Below are 15,557 nucleotides of genomic sequence, written 5' to 3'. Positions count from 1 at the left end.
TGAACATAGCCACAGCAGTAGCCAACTGGGTCCTGAATATATCGTCATCTGTCTGTGGTGGTCTTGACGACTCACCCACTTCATGTGTCTGTTGACCCTGTGAAGAGGAAACCTCTTCAGTCACATCATCTGGTCTGTCAGCCATAATTACAATTCCCTGTGTCTCGTCTATGATCCCCTGTGTCTTCAAGCCCAAAACTGACCAAGGCTCACTTCTATGGGAAAAAGTGATTTAATCCCGTCGATGGAACCATGTAACCGGCCTGTATGATCCAAAAAGGGCGGTAGACTTTACTTTAAACCTTGATTTAGCTTTCACCCATTATTAGTCGTCTATTTTACCTGTACTTTCAAGACACAACAAAGGGGAGAGGGATACAGGCTGCTAGATTGCACCTGTATGAGTAGACGGACACCAGATTGGCCCCTAACTTAGGCGCCCCTTTCGGTATTTCTTTATTGTTCAAAAGAGGGAACAAACGCTGTGGTTCCCTACAAGCTGCCCCGCACAAACTTCGGCTGAATTTCCACTGTTCCAGCCCGATTTCGGCAGCATAACTGTACTAGAACCCTTCACGGTCAGTATTCCCACGCATTGACTGACTTTCCCGACGCATACGGGCACTTTGCAAAACCTGGCGAGAATCTGCAGCACGCTGAATTCTCTGTTTTCAGCCCTGAAAATGCGCCAGATCGCCTGTACAGCGGTCCCCTTGCGTCCCCGAACCTCCTGGGGGTATTAGGGTCCGTTTAGGGCCAAAACCCTAAACCTGCAAAAATACACAGCAGGTTGTAATTCACTGTTTCGGGCTCCGTTTCGCGTGCCGGTCGCATCCCTAGCAAGTCCTCGAGCTCCCGCACCTGTAGGGCTACTTGCCCTTTGAATCGGACGAGATTTCTGGCGTGAAACCTCTCCGAATTCACCTGTACCTGCGGGGGGATTAGCCGCTAGCTAATCCAGTACCTGTGCAAGAGGCTCTTGCCTCGGCAATCGCGCATGAACCCACACATCTGTACATTGGTCAAATGAAGAGCCCACTAGAGGGGCATAACATACTGCCAAAGGGGAGAGAGAGGGCAGTGCGTAGCGTGCAGGGCATCACTCCTGGCACCGCACTGTGCATAAGAGGGAAAGCAAGCACTCCATAGCTCTTAACCTGTGACAGAGACTTGCAAAATGAGCCTCCCAGCTATAAATCACGTTTTTGCCTTCTCTATAAGTAGTAAACTGGCCTCAGAGTGCCAAGTGTCACTCATTTGTGCATTTTCCCGCTTTAGACCCTCGGGTCTAAAAATATCTCACCTGCAGCCTCTGTTGACTTGGCCACAGAGTAACAAAATGATCCCCATGTCAAACTGCACGTAATGACGCGAAGACATTTTCAGGTCCCAAAATAGCAGTTCCCTAAATTTTAGGAGATGCTGCCATTGTATCTTTCTAGGTCATCCGACCCTCTTTGTACACTGCGGCCACATCCAAAACTGAAATGTAGCCTCTGTAGCAAAGGATTCCACTTTGGCTAGTCAATGACCCCACTTGGCTAACCATAGTCCTTGTCCAACCTTAGTGCTCTCTTGCCCTCAGGCCTGGACTCCCTCTGGACAGTTCCACACTAGCTATGCAATGCAGGGCAGTTAGATTTCCCGAGGGGTGTTTCCAAAAAGTGAAAGTAAATAGATAATAAGAAAGAAATCAACAAAAAGGATAGATAGTAGTCACACGCTGGTGACAGTAGGTGCTTCCATTGTTCAGTCGTAGGTCACATGAAAAAGGAACGTCGTTTGAAAGAATCTAAAAAGGAAAACTCTACTACGTCAACTTCGAACTCTACCCCTTAGGTGAATGCTAAGAGTGTGGTAGAGCAAGAAGCTAAGCAGGACGGGACTTTCGAAGTGGATGAACTCATCAAATGTTAGGTCAAAGGGTCATTGTGTTTTTTGATTCTAGAAGTTGTTTGGACATCATAAGTGAATCTCTTGTGAAACGTGCACGTCTTCAGACTTCTCCCATCCCCATCCTCCCCGTGCAGGGGTTTTCTGAAGGCATGGATGTTGCGATCTTTCAAGAATGCGATGATGTCAAGTTGATCATTCAACAAACCCAATTTACTCGTGTTTTGTAGTCTCTAAACTTGCAGGATGTGATATCATTTTGCGCATTAACAGGTTACAACCCATTATCGATTGGGAGAAGCTCATGTTTCTCATCAAAGATAATGTGTCACAGCCCGTCCTCATGCGAGGCGAGAGCGGTATTCCCTCTCTCCCTCTCATCTCTCATGTCCAGGAAAATAGAGAGCTATGTCGAGGAGCCCAAGCGACTGTCATCTACGTCAACCCCACATCTAGAAACTTGGGGATTCCTCACAAGTATAGTGAAGGGTTTCTCAAGGTCAATTCCGTGCTTTCCCAGGATCATCATTCCTCTACACACCATCCCCATCGACCTATGGACATTGTATCCGACCAATTGCATGACATGGAACATGTAGGTAAACTTTTTTCTCAACCGGATAAAGAGAAGCCAAAACCAGGTGACTTCTTGTTTAAGAGGCTTCGCCCTCCCAAGGTATGGTCTTTTGGGTTACCAGTTCTCTTTGCTCGTAAGAAACCAAACTCATTCCAGTTTTGTGTGGATTTCAGGGCACTCAAGACGAGGATGGTCGAATTCCGGAAGCCGAGACCTCCCATGGCTGTTCCTTTGGAGCGTCTATAGGAGACACAACGAGTCTCCAAAGTGGACTTGTCGAGTTGCCGCCACAAGGGTGGACTTTCAAGGAGAAGTACCACCAGAGATCATTGTCACTAAGTCGAAGCGTTTTCGAATGCTTCCATTTCAATTTGGCATTAAAAAGGAAGCAAAGTAGCATTTCCTTAAACTCAAGCAAGGATCGAGGGACACATGTAGATGCTTGGGTTGACAAGGACTTTTTCATCCACTATCCAAATTTGCTAGTCTCATATAAGGAGGCCATGCAGATCGGTGCCCGTACCTCACCTTAAGCAGGAGGGGATGTCATGTGCACATGGCTTTGTGTGCCACATGGACATGCTTCATCAACTTCCAGAGTCATTTTCCCCTTCTTCATAGATAGGAATGTCTAGAATCCTAGGAGGATTAGTGCCAGCAATTTTGTGAGCCTGTTCGCTGGACGTGCATGATCGGACGAGTCTATTAGATTAGGTTTTCTAGTTTTGGAACCCTCTTACATAAATGGTTGTACAGGCGCTTTGACAGATGTTATTACACTACGGTGGGCATCTGGCATGACGAGCATGTAGTTCTACGTTAGAGGAATCCAACGAGTCATTCCCCGCGTTGATCGGATTCCCGGGTGGACAAATGGGCGACAGTTTCACCCAAACTGAAACCCCTTGACCTGATTTATTAATAAATCATTTTTATGATTTATTTGTTCGGTTTGGTGGATAGTTTGTCATACTTGACCCTTTGCAGATTTATAAGCCCTTACCCTTGCCTATAAAGGGAGCAAGTTGCCTAGCATTTCTATTCATTGCAAGAGGCGCTAGCATGGAGAGCAGATTAGCCTTGGCGTTTTCTTCCCAAATCAGCCAGCGTTTTCAGCATCGCAAATCAGCCTTAGTGCTTTGGGTTTGCAGCAGATCAGGCCAGTGTTTTTGCTCCAAGCTGCCCGCTCCCGCCAGATTAGCCAGCGATCTCAGTTTTCAGCCCATTTTCCAGCGACAGAACAGGTAGAAACTGCCTTCGCGATCATCCCGTTGCGGTTCGGTACTCTGGCAGCCCATTGAGCCTCCCCTCAGCCATTCCCTTACCGGCATTGAGTGCTCCATTGCCGTCCATCATCAGCCTCGTGAGATCTACGTTCTCAGCCCTTCATTCCTCTCACATCCGGAGTGCAAATCAGCCCCTTGGTGGCCATAAGCAGTCCCACAGGAAGGATCCAAAGGTGCAACAAATCAACCCCGGAGGTGCCTTGTCTTGAGGAGTTACCGCGGTGATAGTCATCATTCGAGTTAGTAGAGTCTGCACTTCATGTATTGCATTGTGTATAAAATCCGTTTACGCAATCAACGGGCCATTTGTGACTTCAAAAAGAAGGTCCCAAAAATTAAATAAAAATCAAGGGAAGGAAAACCAACAAAAGAAGTTAGTGATTGTGATAGCCTCGTGACAGGCGTACAAGGGATGCCAAAAGCAGAGCCCCAAAAGCATCTTGAACCGAAAGCACTAATACTCAAAAGCCTCAAGCTTCAAAAACTAAGACAAATTTTCCCTGGCTTTGCTGTCGTATGAATTTGCCATGTGAGTAGGTCCCTCTGTTTTCCGGGCCAGCTTGCCACGCCAACATGCGTTTAGGTCCCTTGGACATACTTTATCAGTTGGTAGGGGCTAGTTTTTCGAACCCTTTGTGCTGCAGAAAGGATCGGATCCTCCGACCTCCTTCATTGGCGATTGGATCTCCTTGGGCCTGTGCAAAGACAAGCATATGTGGACTGTACTGGCCTTGTCATGATTGAATTTATGTCTCATCATATGATGAGATATGGTGCAAAAGCCTATCAAAGAGGTGTTTTAGACCTTCAATGTTTGCAAGTCCCTCCGTTTTCCGGGCCATCTTGCCTCGTCAACATGCATTTCATCTATTGCGTTGATCCAGCCAACCACATGAGCCTTTTTATGAAGTGCTTGATAGGGGTTTAGGTCCCTCGGCCATACTTTATTAGTTGGTAGGGGTTTGCTTTTTAAACCCTATGTGCTGTAGAAAGGATTGGATCCTCCGACCTCCCTTTGTTGGCAATTGGATCTCTTTGGGCCCACGGAAAGACAAGCATATGTGGACTGTGCTGGCCTTGTCAATGATTGAATTTGTGTTTCATCATATGATGAGATATGCTACAAAATCTTGTCAAAGAGGTGTTTTAGACCTTCAAAGCGTTGGCTTAGCATATGAGACAAAAAGGGTGCCCTACTCATCCATGTCAATGTGGGGCTCTGCCCGGAAAATGAGGCCTTGAACGTGGAGTCGACGCCCTCTGGTGTGTATTCAACAACTATCTCCCTAACCATATCAATGATGGGAAGAATATCACAAAGATTAGGAAAGAAGTCTATTATGTTTAGACGCATTCCGAAAAGTTGTTTGCGCATGCTTGAAAAATCTGGGCAATCACAATATGTTGACTGTGACATGATACAAAGTCTCAGAGCACGACTAAGACCGCACCTAGAGTGCTACCACAATAACTGATCTTTTGCTCAAGAGTTTTGTCAACAGTTTTTGCTAGAGCACACAGAAAATTCAAATGATCAAAACATGCATGGCAAAGTTTTGTATTTGAAATAGCATTAGAATAAAAAACTGCACATGCTAATTTTTCCCGTAAAACAAAGTACTGAATATCATAATTGCACCACCAAAAATGAGATCATCTAGAAATTTGACTATAAGACCAGGTTTTGTTAGTGCAAATAGAGACAAAAGGTTCTTCTTAATCTTGGTACACATAAAGCATCTACAAGTGTGAAAGAGCTACCACTTGCAGAAGTAAGCACAATGTTACCAACTCCCTCAACTAGATAAGAGGTACTATTGACACATGTGACAGTTCTCCAGCTAGGGGACAATCCCAAGGGCCAATAGACATAAACAAATCACCATAAGATGTAATATGATACCACAACTGCCAAATAGGATCCGGCCGATTTGATAGGCGAGTGGATGGCCTTCTACTATCGGGTGTGAACCTCATAAGTGGATGATTCTTCAGATACTTCGTGTAGTTTGGGTCCTTGGAATACTTGATCATTCACTTTGCACAGGTATCAACCTGAAGTTGACGATTTTACTCCGCTTTGTCAAGATCTTCTGTTGGAAATTTTCCATTGTCCTCTCCCGATTCCTTGGAAGGAGGTTTACTTCTGTTTGACTTGTGCCCCTTTCGATATTTCTTTCTTGATTGATGATCACAAAAGTACATTGGCCGAGGGTTTGCTCTCTGCAGTGCTCCCAAGCTAATTTGCGAGAGAGAGAGAGAGAGAGCCCTAGGCACTCTTTTATAGGTTACATGGGGCCCCTAAAACTAGGCGCCTGAGATGCTTTTCGTTTGCTCCAAAAGCCACTGGCGAAAAGCTCCCCCAATTTTGGGGCGTACGGACTACCACATCAGCCTGCAAATTGCTGCAGATTTTGCGCTGATGCCTGTGTCAGTTTTTGTATTGGTTCTTTTAGGGTGTTTGGGCTGGAGTCTTTACTGGCCCTAGGCCATGCCACGTCATCACACTTGTGACATTGGCTCTTGATGCTGACCGGTTACAGGGCCTCTTTCAGAAGGAACTCAATGGCATAATCTAAATTTCTTGTTTGATGTGCATGAACAGTTTTTACTTATCTCATAGAGGATGTTTTAAGATGCTCTTAAAGTGCTGATTCTTTTAGGTTGAAAGGATGCAGATTCTCAAAGAGATGTTTCTGAAAGGGATCAAATGCTCTCCGTATATGCAACTGCACCATCGGAGGACTCTCATATTGTGTCCCTGAAAACTCTAAAAGGGGGAAAGTGGGACAGGAAAACCTTTAAGATTGTTGTATCTTATGATGGAAGTGCTTTCACTGGCTGGCAAAGGCAGCCCGGGCTTCATACAGTCCAAGGGTAAGCTATCCGATTTTGATTCTTTTAGCATTTAGTTGTTTGTATAGGTATTAACTCATGTCTTTTCATTCTTTGCAGTTTACTGGAACAAGCCCTGGGAAATTATTGTGATGGGAAGAGAGTTGCCTCCTTAAAATCAGAGGGCTTGAGTGCAGATGCGATGGTAGTGGTTGCTGGTCGCACAGACAAAGGTGTTCATGCAGCTGGCCAAGTTTGCTCTTTCTGTGAGTCTTTTAACATGGCAGTTGCCGTCGCTTGTTAAGAATGATGTGAAAAGATAGCGACATAATCCTTTGCCAAGTGTCTACCAGCAAAGTTCATGGACAGATAAACAGATTGCATTACATATACCAATTAACTAATGAAACATATTGCCATATTGCTGACTAAATATTACGACATCCAAGGGTAGAACAAGCAATAGAATGTTTTAATCAATGTTCTCAGACTGTACATTTTTGATAGAAGATTTTCAGAATAACTAGCATAAGAATTGTTGAAACATTTAAAATAGCCTATTTTTAATATTATATCTAAGGAGTGTGTGTGTGTGTGTGTGTGAGAGAGAGAGAGAGAGAGAGAGAGAGAAAGAAAGAAAGAAAGAAAGAAAGAAAGATTTTTAACGTCTATGTCAGGCCGAAATCGGCCTATGAGACAAATCAAATGTACATGGTGTGTATGTCATCCGTCTATCGGAAAGACAAATGAAACAAAAACTGATACAAAACTGAAATGAGTGTAGGTAGTGGGGTATCTGAGGAGGGATGGAGCTCTATCTCTAGGGGTATATGCATGTCTATATGCTCAAGGTAGTACAATCATTAGAATGCATGAAGCTATCTAGCTCCATCTTGTACTAATGGGGGGATGTAAGATGTGGTACATGGGTGGGTCTGGTGCCAAGGCTGCCCGGATGAAAGCTGTCGGGTCGGCCCTCATGCGGGCCACTCGCTCCTCAGTGGCACGGCGCTCCCGGGCTCGGATCTCCTCGATCTGTCGGTGGTGGGAGCTCGCGCCCCTGTAGCCTGTGACTCGTGGTCGTCGTCTAGCTCGGCTCACCTCCGCCTGTGGGAGTGTCACTCCCCTCTGAGTGTCTGGTGGGGGAGGGGCGGTAATCCTCTGAAAGAAGTCTGTGAGCTGCGACTGTCTCCCCTCTGTCTGTGTAGCTGTGTGTGGCTGTAGTAGTGTGTCCCGATGGCTCTGTATCTCTAGTAAGAACCGTCCGAGCTGTCTCTGATCTCGAGAGTCCATGATCTCTCGGAGAGTGGGCTGTCCTCTGAATAGGGCCTCATACCTGCCTCTGATCTCAGTGTATGCTCTGCATCTACATACAAAGTGCTCCTCACTCTCCACCTCCTCTGTGCAGGCTCTGCAGACGCGCTCCTCCCTGGGAACACCAGTATGTCTCCCGATCTCAATCTCTAACCTGTGTGAAGCCACTCTCAGCTGACCAATCGCCACCCGTGAGCTATGTGGCATATATGTGTCCATGTAGCGTGGTCTCTGTATGAACCCCCCGGACAATATGGTGAGAAACTGGTCTCTGTAATCTGACATCCTCGTCCCCAAGCCAGGTGACTCCCAGACTCTCCTCGTGTATAGCTGCCACAGATCCTGTCTCAGTACCAAGTTCCTCTCACTGCGAGAGAGGTGAACATATGGTGAGTGGGTGTCGTACTGGAATGGTGGTAGGCTCTCCATGTCAAGACCGTGTCCCTCAAACCATGCTCTGACCTGTGAGTACCATGCTCTCTCATGCCCACTCTCTGATAGCTGTATAGCTGCCTCAAATGCTCTACGAGTAAGTCTGTCAGGAGGTAGCTCTCTCATCCTCTGGATGAAGCAGACTGTCTGGAATAGTGCCTCTACCACCATGGGTGGTGTGGCGAGCTCGGCTCTAATAATGTCATGTGGCACTGTCTTCTTGCTGCGGAGCAAGCGTGAGATCATACATACCTGTGGCCTCTCAAGCTGTGTCCACTGGTCAGCTGTCAATCCTGGTGCCCATACTGCCGCCGAGTACATCAAGGCCGGGGTGACTAAGGTGTCGAAAAGCCACCCCTTCGTGCGGGGTTCCTGAAAGTGTGCCTGGTGGCATCTCCGCTCTAGCATGGCCAGAGCTGCATATCCTCGGGTGAGCCTGTCAGCAGCAGCCTGCCTCATAGTGAAGGGTCCTGGTAGGCTGGTGAATGTGATGCCAAGGTAGACATAGGAGGTGACTACATCAACCTTTCCTCCTGCTGCTGTGAAGGTGGCAGCGCTCCTCACTGCACTGGATGTGTGAAAGATCATAACCTTGGTTTTGCCAAGGTTCACAGTCAACCCCCTGTGTGTGCTGAATTCGTCCAAGGCCTCAAGATGGCGTTGCAAGCCCTCGGGTGACTCTGAAATCAACACAATATCATCAGCATATAACATGATGTGGACCGGAGTACCTGCCAAGTCGCTCCCCTCTCCCCCTGCTCGCAGTATGTAGTCGGAGATCTCGTCGATGTAGAGCCCAAAGAGTGTCGGGGAGAGTGGGCATCCTTGCTTAACACCAATGGTGCTAGCAATGGTCTCTGAAAAACCGCCTGGGCAACGAACTCGACCCGTCACCTTCTCGTAGAGAGCATATATGGCCCAAATCATCTCTGTTGGTACCCCAATGCTGTGAAGGCGCTGGAAGAGTCTCTCGCGTGGGACTGTGTCAAAGGCCTTGCGGAAATCCACAAAGCAGCAGTAAAGCCTCTTCTTCCGCGCCTTTGCCCCATCAATGAGGCAGCGTAGAACGAAGATGTGATCAGTGGTGGAGAAAGCTCGTCTGAAACCTGCCTGGCCTGGAGCTCGTAAACCCTCGATCTCTGCGTAGCAGCTGAGCTGTGCCTCAAGTACTGCTCCATATAGCTTGGCCATCGTGTGGCCAATCATGATAGTCCTGTAGTTCCCTGGATCCAAGGTGTCGCCAGATTTGTGGATAGGCACTATGGTGTGCTGTGTCCACTCCTCTGGGAAGCCCTCCCCTATAGCCCGGTTGAAGACATGTGCAATCAACGGGGCTATAGTGGAGGCCACATAAATGATGTGCTCACTCTGTAATCCAGTATGGTCAGCTGATCGTCTGTGCTGCATGCGGCGTATGGCCCTCTCTACCATCTGTGCTGTAAAGGAGGAGGAGCACGTGGGACGTGGCTCGTGTGGCTGTGGGATAGGAGGCTGTCCTGGCACCTCGTAAAGTCGCTCTGCATAATCATGCCATATCTATGGATCCTCAATAGCTGTAGTCGGACGTGGCTCGCGCAGGGTGCGCCATGCTGTCGCGCTATCCATGCTCATGAATAGGCGGTATAGCTCAAGCTCCTGTGCCTCTTCGAATGCTCGTCGCTTTTGGCGTGTCAGCGTCTTCATATGCCGTCTGGCCTCTCTCTCTGTGATCTCTCCTAAGGCTCGCTGTGCGCGGAGGCGTCGGTATAGCTCTCTGCACTCATCATCATACCAGCGGTTCTGAGGCATAGTCCCGGGGGGGGGAGTGCGTCCTGTGTGAGTGGTGTGTGGAAAGGAGCTAATAGCTGAAGTGTGGAGAACGGAAGATATATGTGATGTGAGAACTGAGAGTGGTGTGGATGGGTGGAGGAGGCATAGGCCATGCTCGACCTCGGCCGAGTAAAGAGAGGCTAGCTCATGTGTGAAATGGATGGTGGTGTGTGGAGTGTGTGCTGTGGAGCTGTGTGGGATGGTATCTCCGGTGATGGAGAAAGAGAGGTATGTGTGGTCGGCTCCGATGGGTATGGGTGGAATGGTGAAGGATGTGATAAGGTGTGTAGCCTCCCTGGGTCCCAGAATATAGTCGACTGTACTCCCCCCTCCCTCTGCAACTCCATGTGGCATACAAGTCAGGCCCCCTGAGGTGGGCCACTGGACCATCCCGTTATAAATAACGAGACGGTGCTGGGAGCCAAGTCGAAGTAGATGTCGTCCGTAGGCTGTGACTGGAGCTCTGTCTGCTGTATCTCTCATAGTAGCCTCCTCATCTAGAGTGTGTAGTGCCTCTGGGTCCTCGTGGTCATATGCCTCACACTGCTCACTGCGCGTACGAGCATTGAAGTCTCCCATAAGGAAGACTTCACCCAGTGTGGAGTACTCCATAATCTCCTCCGTGAGGCATGCGTACGGTGACTCCTGCTCAATAGGGGCGAATCTGGAGCCTGTGGGAGCAAAGTAGCAAAGGGCAATGTAGACGATCCTGTCTCGTGAGAGCTCGAGGCGAATCCACATGTAGCGGGCCTGTGGGTCCCGGGCAACAATCTGTAGTCTACTGTGAAGCCCCTGTCTAAAGAGTATGGCGATTCCTCCTGAGCCACGAGTGGTGTGCTGGCGCATACACCCCCGATGTAGAGACTCCCACTGGAATCCATGTATCCGTGGTAGCCCTCTCTCTGGGCTCTCGTGTGTCTCTGTAAGTAGAATGATGTCTCGACCTCTCATCACCTCCTCAAGTCTCTCTGGGTGTGTCCATAGGTCTCCATTGCAATTCCAAACCGTGACATGAATCTCCTCGTGTGTCCCACAGGCCGCGAGTCCCTATGCGATGGTCTTGCCATCAATGATAACCCTACCATCTCGATATACTGCCTTCTTCCCTTCTTTGCGGGCTTGGTGGACTCTAGGCATGCACGCGCGACGGTGATCTTGTTGCATCTTTGTGAGGTCATCATCAAGATAAATCGGGGGGCCTTCTAGCCCTCTCAAGATGACCGTCTTTCGGAGGAAAGAAGTTCGAGACTCCTCGGAGGCGAATTGGAGGATGAGAGCTCTCTTCTTTGGATCTTTGCCGGCTCTCCAAACTTTGGAGAAAGGGATCTCTTCTTCCTTGTATCCCACTTTCTTGCATAAAGCTTTCCCATCGCTCTCGGGTGTAGACCCTTCTTCTTCTTTGATGCCGGTCACTCGCACATTGAGACGGCGAGCTTGTCGCATCTTCTCCTGCTCGATGGTTGTGTGTACGATGAGTACCTCATCTTTTTGGGCTTCCTCTCTTGCAACCTTCTTGATGTTCTTTTTGACCACTTCGACCCATCCTTCTTTGGTGGCCTCTAATTTGTCCTCATTGCTTGCGGTGAGGGCTTTGGTGATCTCCTCCTTGAGGGCTTCCTTAGCCTCCTCTTTAATCTCTCCTTCTTCGGGGGTGAGGGATGTGATGGAAGCATGAAGGAGATCGATTTGTGCCTTCATCTCTTCTTGCTCTTTCCTCCATCTCTCCCTCTCCTTCCCGTTCTCCCGTTCCCTTCTCTCCTTCTCCTCTTTGAGATTTTGGATTTCCGCTCTCATGTCCTCCTTCTCTTCGTTCCATAGCTTGATGAGGGTGGCTTTCTCCTCCTCCCATATCTCTCTCTCCATCCGCCATTCTTTCATGTCCTTCTCCAATTGTGCAAGCCTCTTGTTCGTGAGCATGAACGTTGTCTTCATTGTCGATGCCGGCGTCTTGATGATGGGGGAAGACATGGCTGTCTTCATAACTACCCTCTCTTCATATTGTGAAGAAGAGGGGAGAAGGGGAAGAGAGGGAGTACTTGTGTGTATGCGTGTATGTGTGTAGTGTGTGTGTGGGTATGTATCCGTGTGTGAGAGATTGGGGGCAGCGGGCCTGGTGCACTTGGTAATGCTGCCACAGTGAGGCAGCGGCAAGTGCTACAGCCTTGGCAGCGTGCAGTCGCAACAGGTCAGCTACAACGGGTTCAGCAGCAGCAGCAGTGGCGCGCGCAGGGGGTGAAACAGCAGCAGCAGTGGCGCGCACAGGGGGCAGCAGCAGTGGCGCGCGCAGGAGCAACAGCAGTGGCGCGCGCAGGAGCAGCAGCAGTGGCGCGCAGAGAGAGAGAGAGAGAGAGAGAGAGAGAGAGAGAGAGAGAGAGAGAGAGAGAGAGAGAGAGAGAGAGAGATGAAAATGAAATGTTATATTAATGTCTTCAAAAGGCCAGAGTGACCTATGAGACCAAACTGATACAAAAGTGGTGAATCTGTTACAATGTCTGGGTACCTTAGTACTAAGGTACTAAGTGTGAAAAGTGTGAAAGTGTGAAAATAAATGCGAAAGAACTAAATACAAAGTATTAGATAAACTTCTTAGGAGCATTCTGGGTGTCTGGCTAGAATGCTTCTAATCCTTTGTTGTAGTCTCCTCCGGTGAAGTGTGCTTCTGCATCTTGGTCGTGGTCGTCTCGATTTCCTAAGCTCAATCGCCTTGTCAATGAGGGTGCCTTTGGTATGAATGTGGGTACTCCTTTGTGCTGGCTGCTGGCCTCTTGCTTCTCCTGCCATTCCTGCTTCTCTTGATCCGAAGAAATCTGTGATCTGCCTCTGAGGCTGTAGTGCTCTTTGTCTTCTCATTAGATTATCCCTGTGCCGATGTAGTTCCAGTAGGTACATGCCTAAGCATCTTTCATCTTGGTATTGCATGACTCTATCTAGGGTCCAAAGCCTTCTTTAAATAGGCAATGGAAACGCCCACGTATCTCATAGTATACGGTGCAATGGCATATGTAGTGTAATTCTGTCTCGGCTCCATTCCGCATAACTTGCAAATTCTGCTCTCAGGTGGGATTCCCCTAAATCTGCCAAATTCAATTTCCAGCTGGTGTGAGGATGTATGAATCTGACCAATAGCACATCTCAAACCATGAGACAGGTGGGTATCCATGTAGCTCGGGCGAATCACAAAACCATCTTCAGATAGCTGTAGGAAGTTTTCTTTGTAGTCGGCCATCTTCGTGCCCAATTCTTGTGTAGGGTCTACCCATGTCCTCTTAGTATCCAACTGTATAAGATCCTGGCGGATGATTTTATTAATCTCCGTTCGTGTGATTGCCAGTGATGGAGCCTCAAGAGAGTATTGGAAGGGGGGTAATCTTTCCATATTGAACCCGTGTCTCTGAAACCACGAGGACAGTTGCGCATACCAGCATGATGTAATTCCTTTCATTGCTAATTGTCGAGAGGATTCGAGGGCCAATCTAGTATATCGGCAATTATTTGTATCCCACAAACCATGTATAAAGGACACTGATCTGGTAAGAGCTTCAATTTTTATCGGAGGGGCAACTAGTTCCGCTCGGGTAATCGCGTGTGGTACGGAGGCCTTGGCTCTAATCATTCGGGAAATCATAGATACCAAAGCAGAGTTACCGGGGAACGCCATCCCATGGGCAGGGAACGCCGGAACGGCGTTCCGGGGGGGTTACATGGTCCGGAACGGCCCGGAACAGCCAGACGTTCCGCAGGGACTTTTGGTACCGGAACAGCAGGCCCGGAACGGCCCGGATAGGCTCGGAACGGCCCGGAACGGCTGCGAATGGGTAGATTTTCAGATTTTGGTGATTTGTCTTGTGAGCCTTCCCCTTGTTAAATGTCCCTTCCCCCACCCCTTACCTTCACTATGCACACAAGCTTTCAAGAGCCAAAGCTAAAGATCTACCCTCTCGACTCTAGACTCTCAAGCTCTAGCCTCTTTCAAGCTTTGAAGTTTAGACTCTAGAGTCTACAAGGCTAAAAGCTCTCCCCCTCTCTCTCAAGCTCCCTCCCTCCCTCCCTCTCTCAACTTTAAGCTCTCTCTCGAGTCTCTCCCCCCTTCCCTCTCTCCCCCTCTCAAGCTTTCAAGTCTACACGACACACGTTTGTCATAGTAAGACTAAATGCTCTTCAAATCAAGTGTTTTGTGAGTGTTAAGAGTCAAAGGACTCTGATACTACTTCTATTCAATCACAAAGAGCTTGAAATTGCATTATTTGGGTGTTTTTATGCCTCCCGTTCCGCGCCGTTCCCGTTCCGGGCCCCTCCCCGTTCCCGTTCCACGTTCCGGGTAACTATGTACCAAAGGTCTCTCCATTGACTTCCAATTATCGTGATCCACAGATGGTCCCCAAATCTGGACCCCATAAAGCATAGCCGAAGCCACCACAGTATCAAAGAGCCAACATTTTGTTCGTGGTTCCTGAAACTGCACTTGTGAACACATCCTCTCCAACCCTCCCAAGGCCGCAGAGGCTCTGGACAATCTAGCATCCGCTGCTTTCTTAAGAGTAAACTTCGGTCATGTAAATACCACACCAAGGTATGTGTATGCAGCTGTGTACTCTACTGTATCCTGGCCATATGCAAATGTAGGTGCCGATCTCCTAACCCACTACGGTGTGGTGTTAAACACCATAACTTTGGTTTTACCCAAATTTACCGACAGTCCGCTGTCCTCCGCGAATTTATGTAATGCATCTAACTGCCTCTGCATTCCATCTGGTGATTCTGCTATAAATACAATATCATCTGCATACAACAAAAAGGGATCCATGACCCTGCAAGTTGAGCACCTCTGTCACCCTCTCTATCAATGTAATCTGATACCTCATCTATATACATACCAAATAAAGTAGGGGACAGTGGGCATCCCTGCTTTACTCCAACGGTGGAATGAACAATGTCGGAATCCCCTTCTGGAGTACGTACATAACCAGTTACTGACCCGTATAAGGCCATGATCCCCCAAATAATCTCTTTGGGGACCCCTAACTCTTGCATCCCGTGCATCAATCTGGCCCTTGGTACTGTATCAAAAGCTTTCCGAAAATCCACAAAGCAACAATACATCCTTCTCCCGCTTGCTCTTCCTTCCTCAATAATGGCTCTGAGCGTAAGAATATGATCTAAAGTGGAATAACCCCTCCTGAATCCAGCTTGTCTTGTTGCCCTTATGCCCTCATTCTCTGCCCATCTACTCAATTTTTGTTCAAGAATGGATGCGTACAGTCGGGTCAATGTGGTGACCTACCATAATGATACGGTAGTTCCCGGGTATCATAGGATCCCCTGACTTGAAAATAGGTACGATAGTAGATAATTTCCAAGATTCAGGTAATCCTTCACACATGACCCGATCAAACAGACGAGCAAGGACTTTT

At 48.2% G+C, this 15,557-nt stretch overlaps 1 protein-coding gene across 1 annotated transcript in view; it reads left to right on the top strand.

Annotated features, from left to right (window-relative positions):
• LOC147441131 (Pseudouridine synthase family protein) overlaps positions 1–15,557 on the top strand; it is a 152,213-nt gene that overhangs the window by 21,599 nt on the left and 115,057 nt on the right. Inside the window, exons 3-4 of the mRNA XM_086482848.1 lie at positions 6,428–6,633; positions 6,712–6,857. Coding sequence (XP_086338974.1) covers positions 6,428–6,633; positions 6,712–6,857 — 352 coding nt within the window. The remainder of the gene's footprint in view (positions 1–6,427; positions 6,634–6,711; positions 6,858–15,557) is intronic.

This window comes from Adiantum capillus-veneris, chromosome 15 (genome assembly GCF_014529385.1).
Source record: "Adiantum capillus-veneris isolate H3 chromosome 15, ASM1452938v2, whole genome shotgun sequence".
Taxonomy (NCBI): Eukaryota; Viridiplantae; Streptophyta; class Polypodiopsida; order Polypodiales; family Pteridaceae; genus Adiantum; species Adiantum capillus-veneris.
This window is presented reverse-complemented; position numbering and strand designations above follow the sequence as displayed.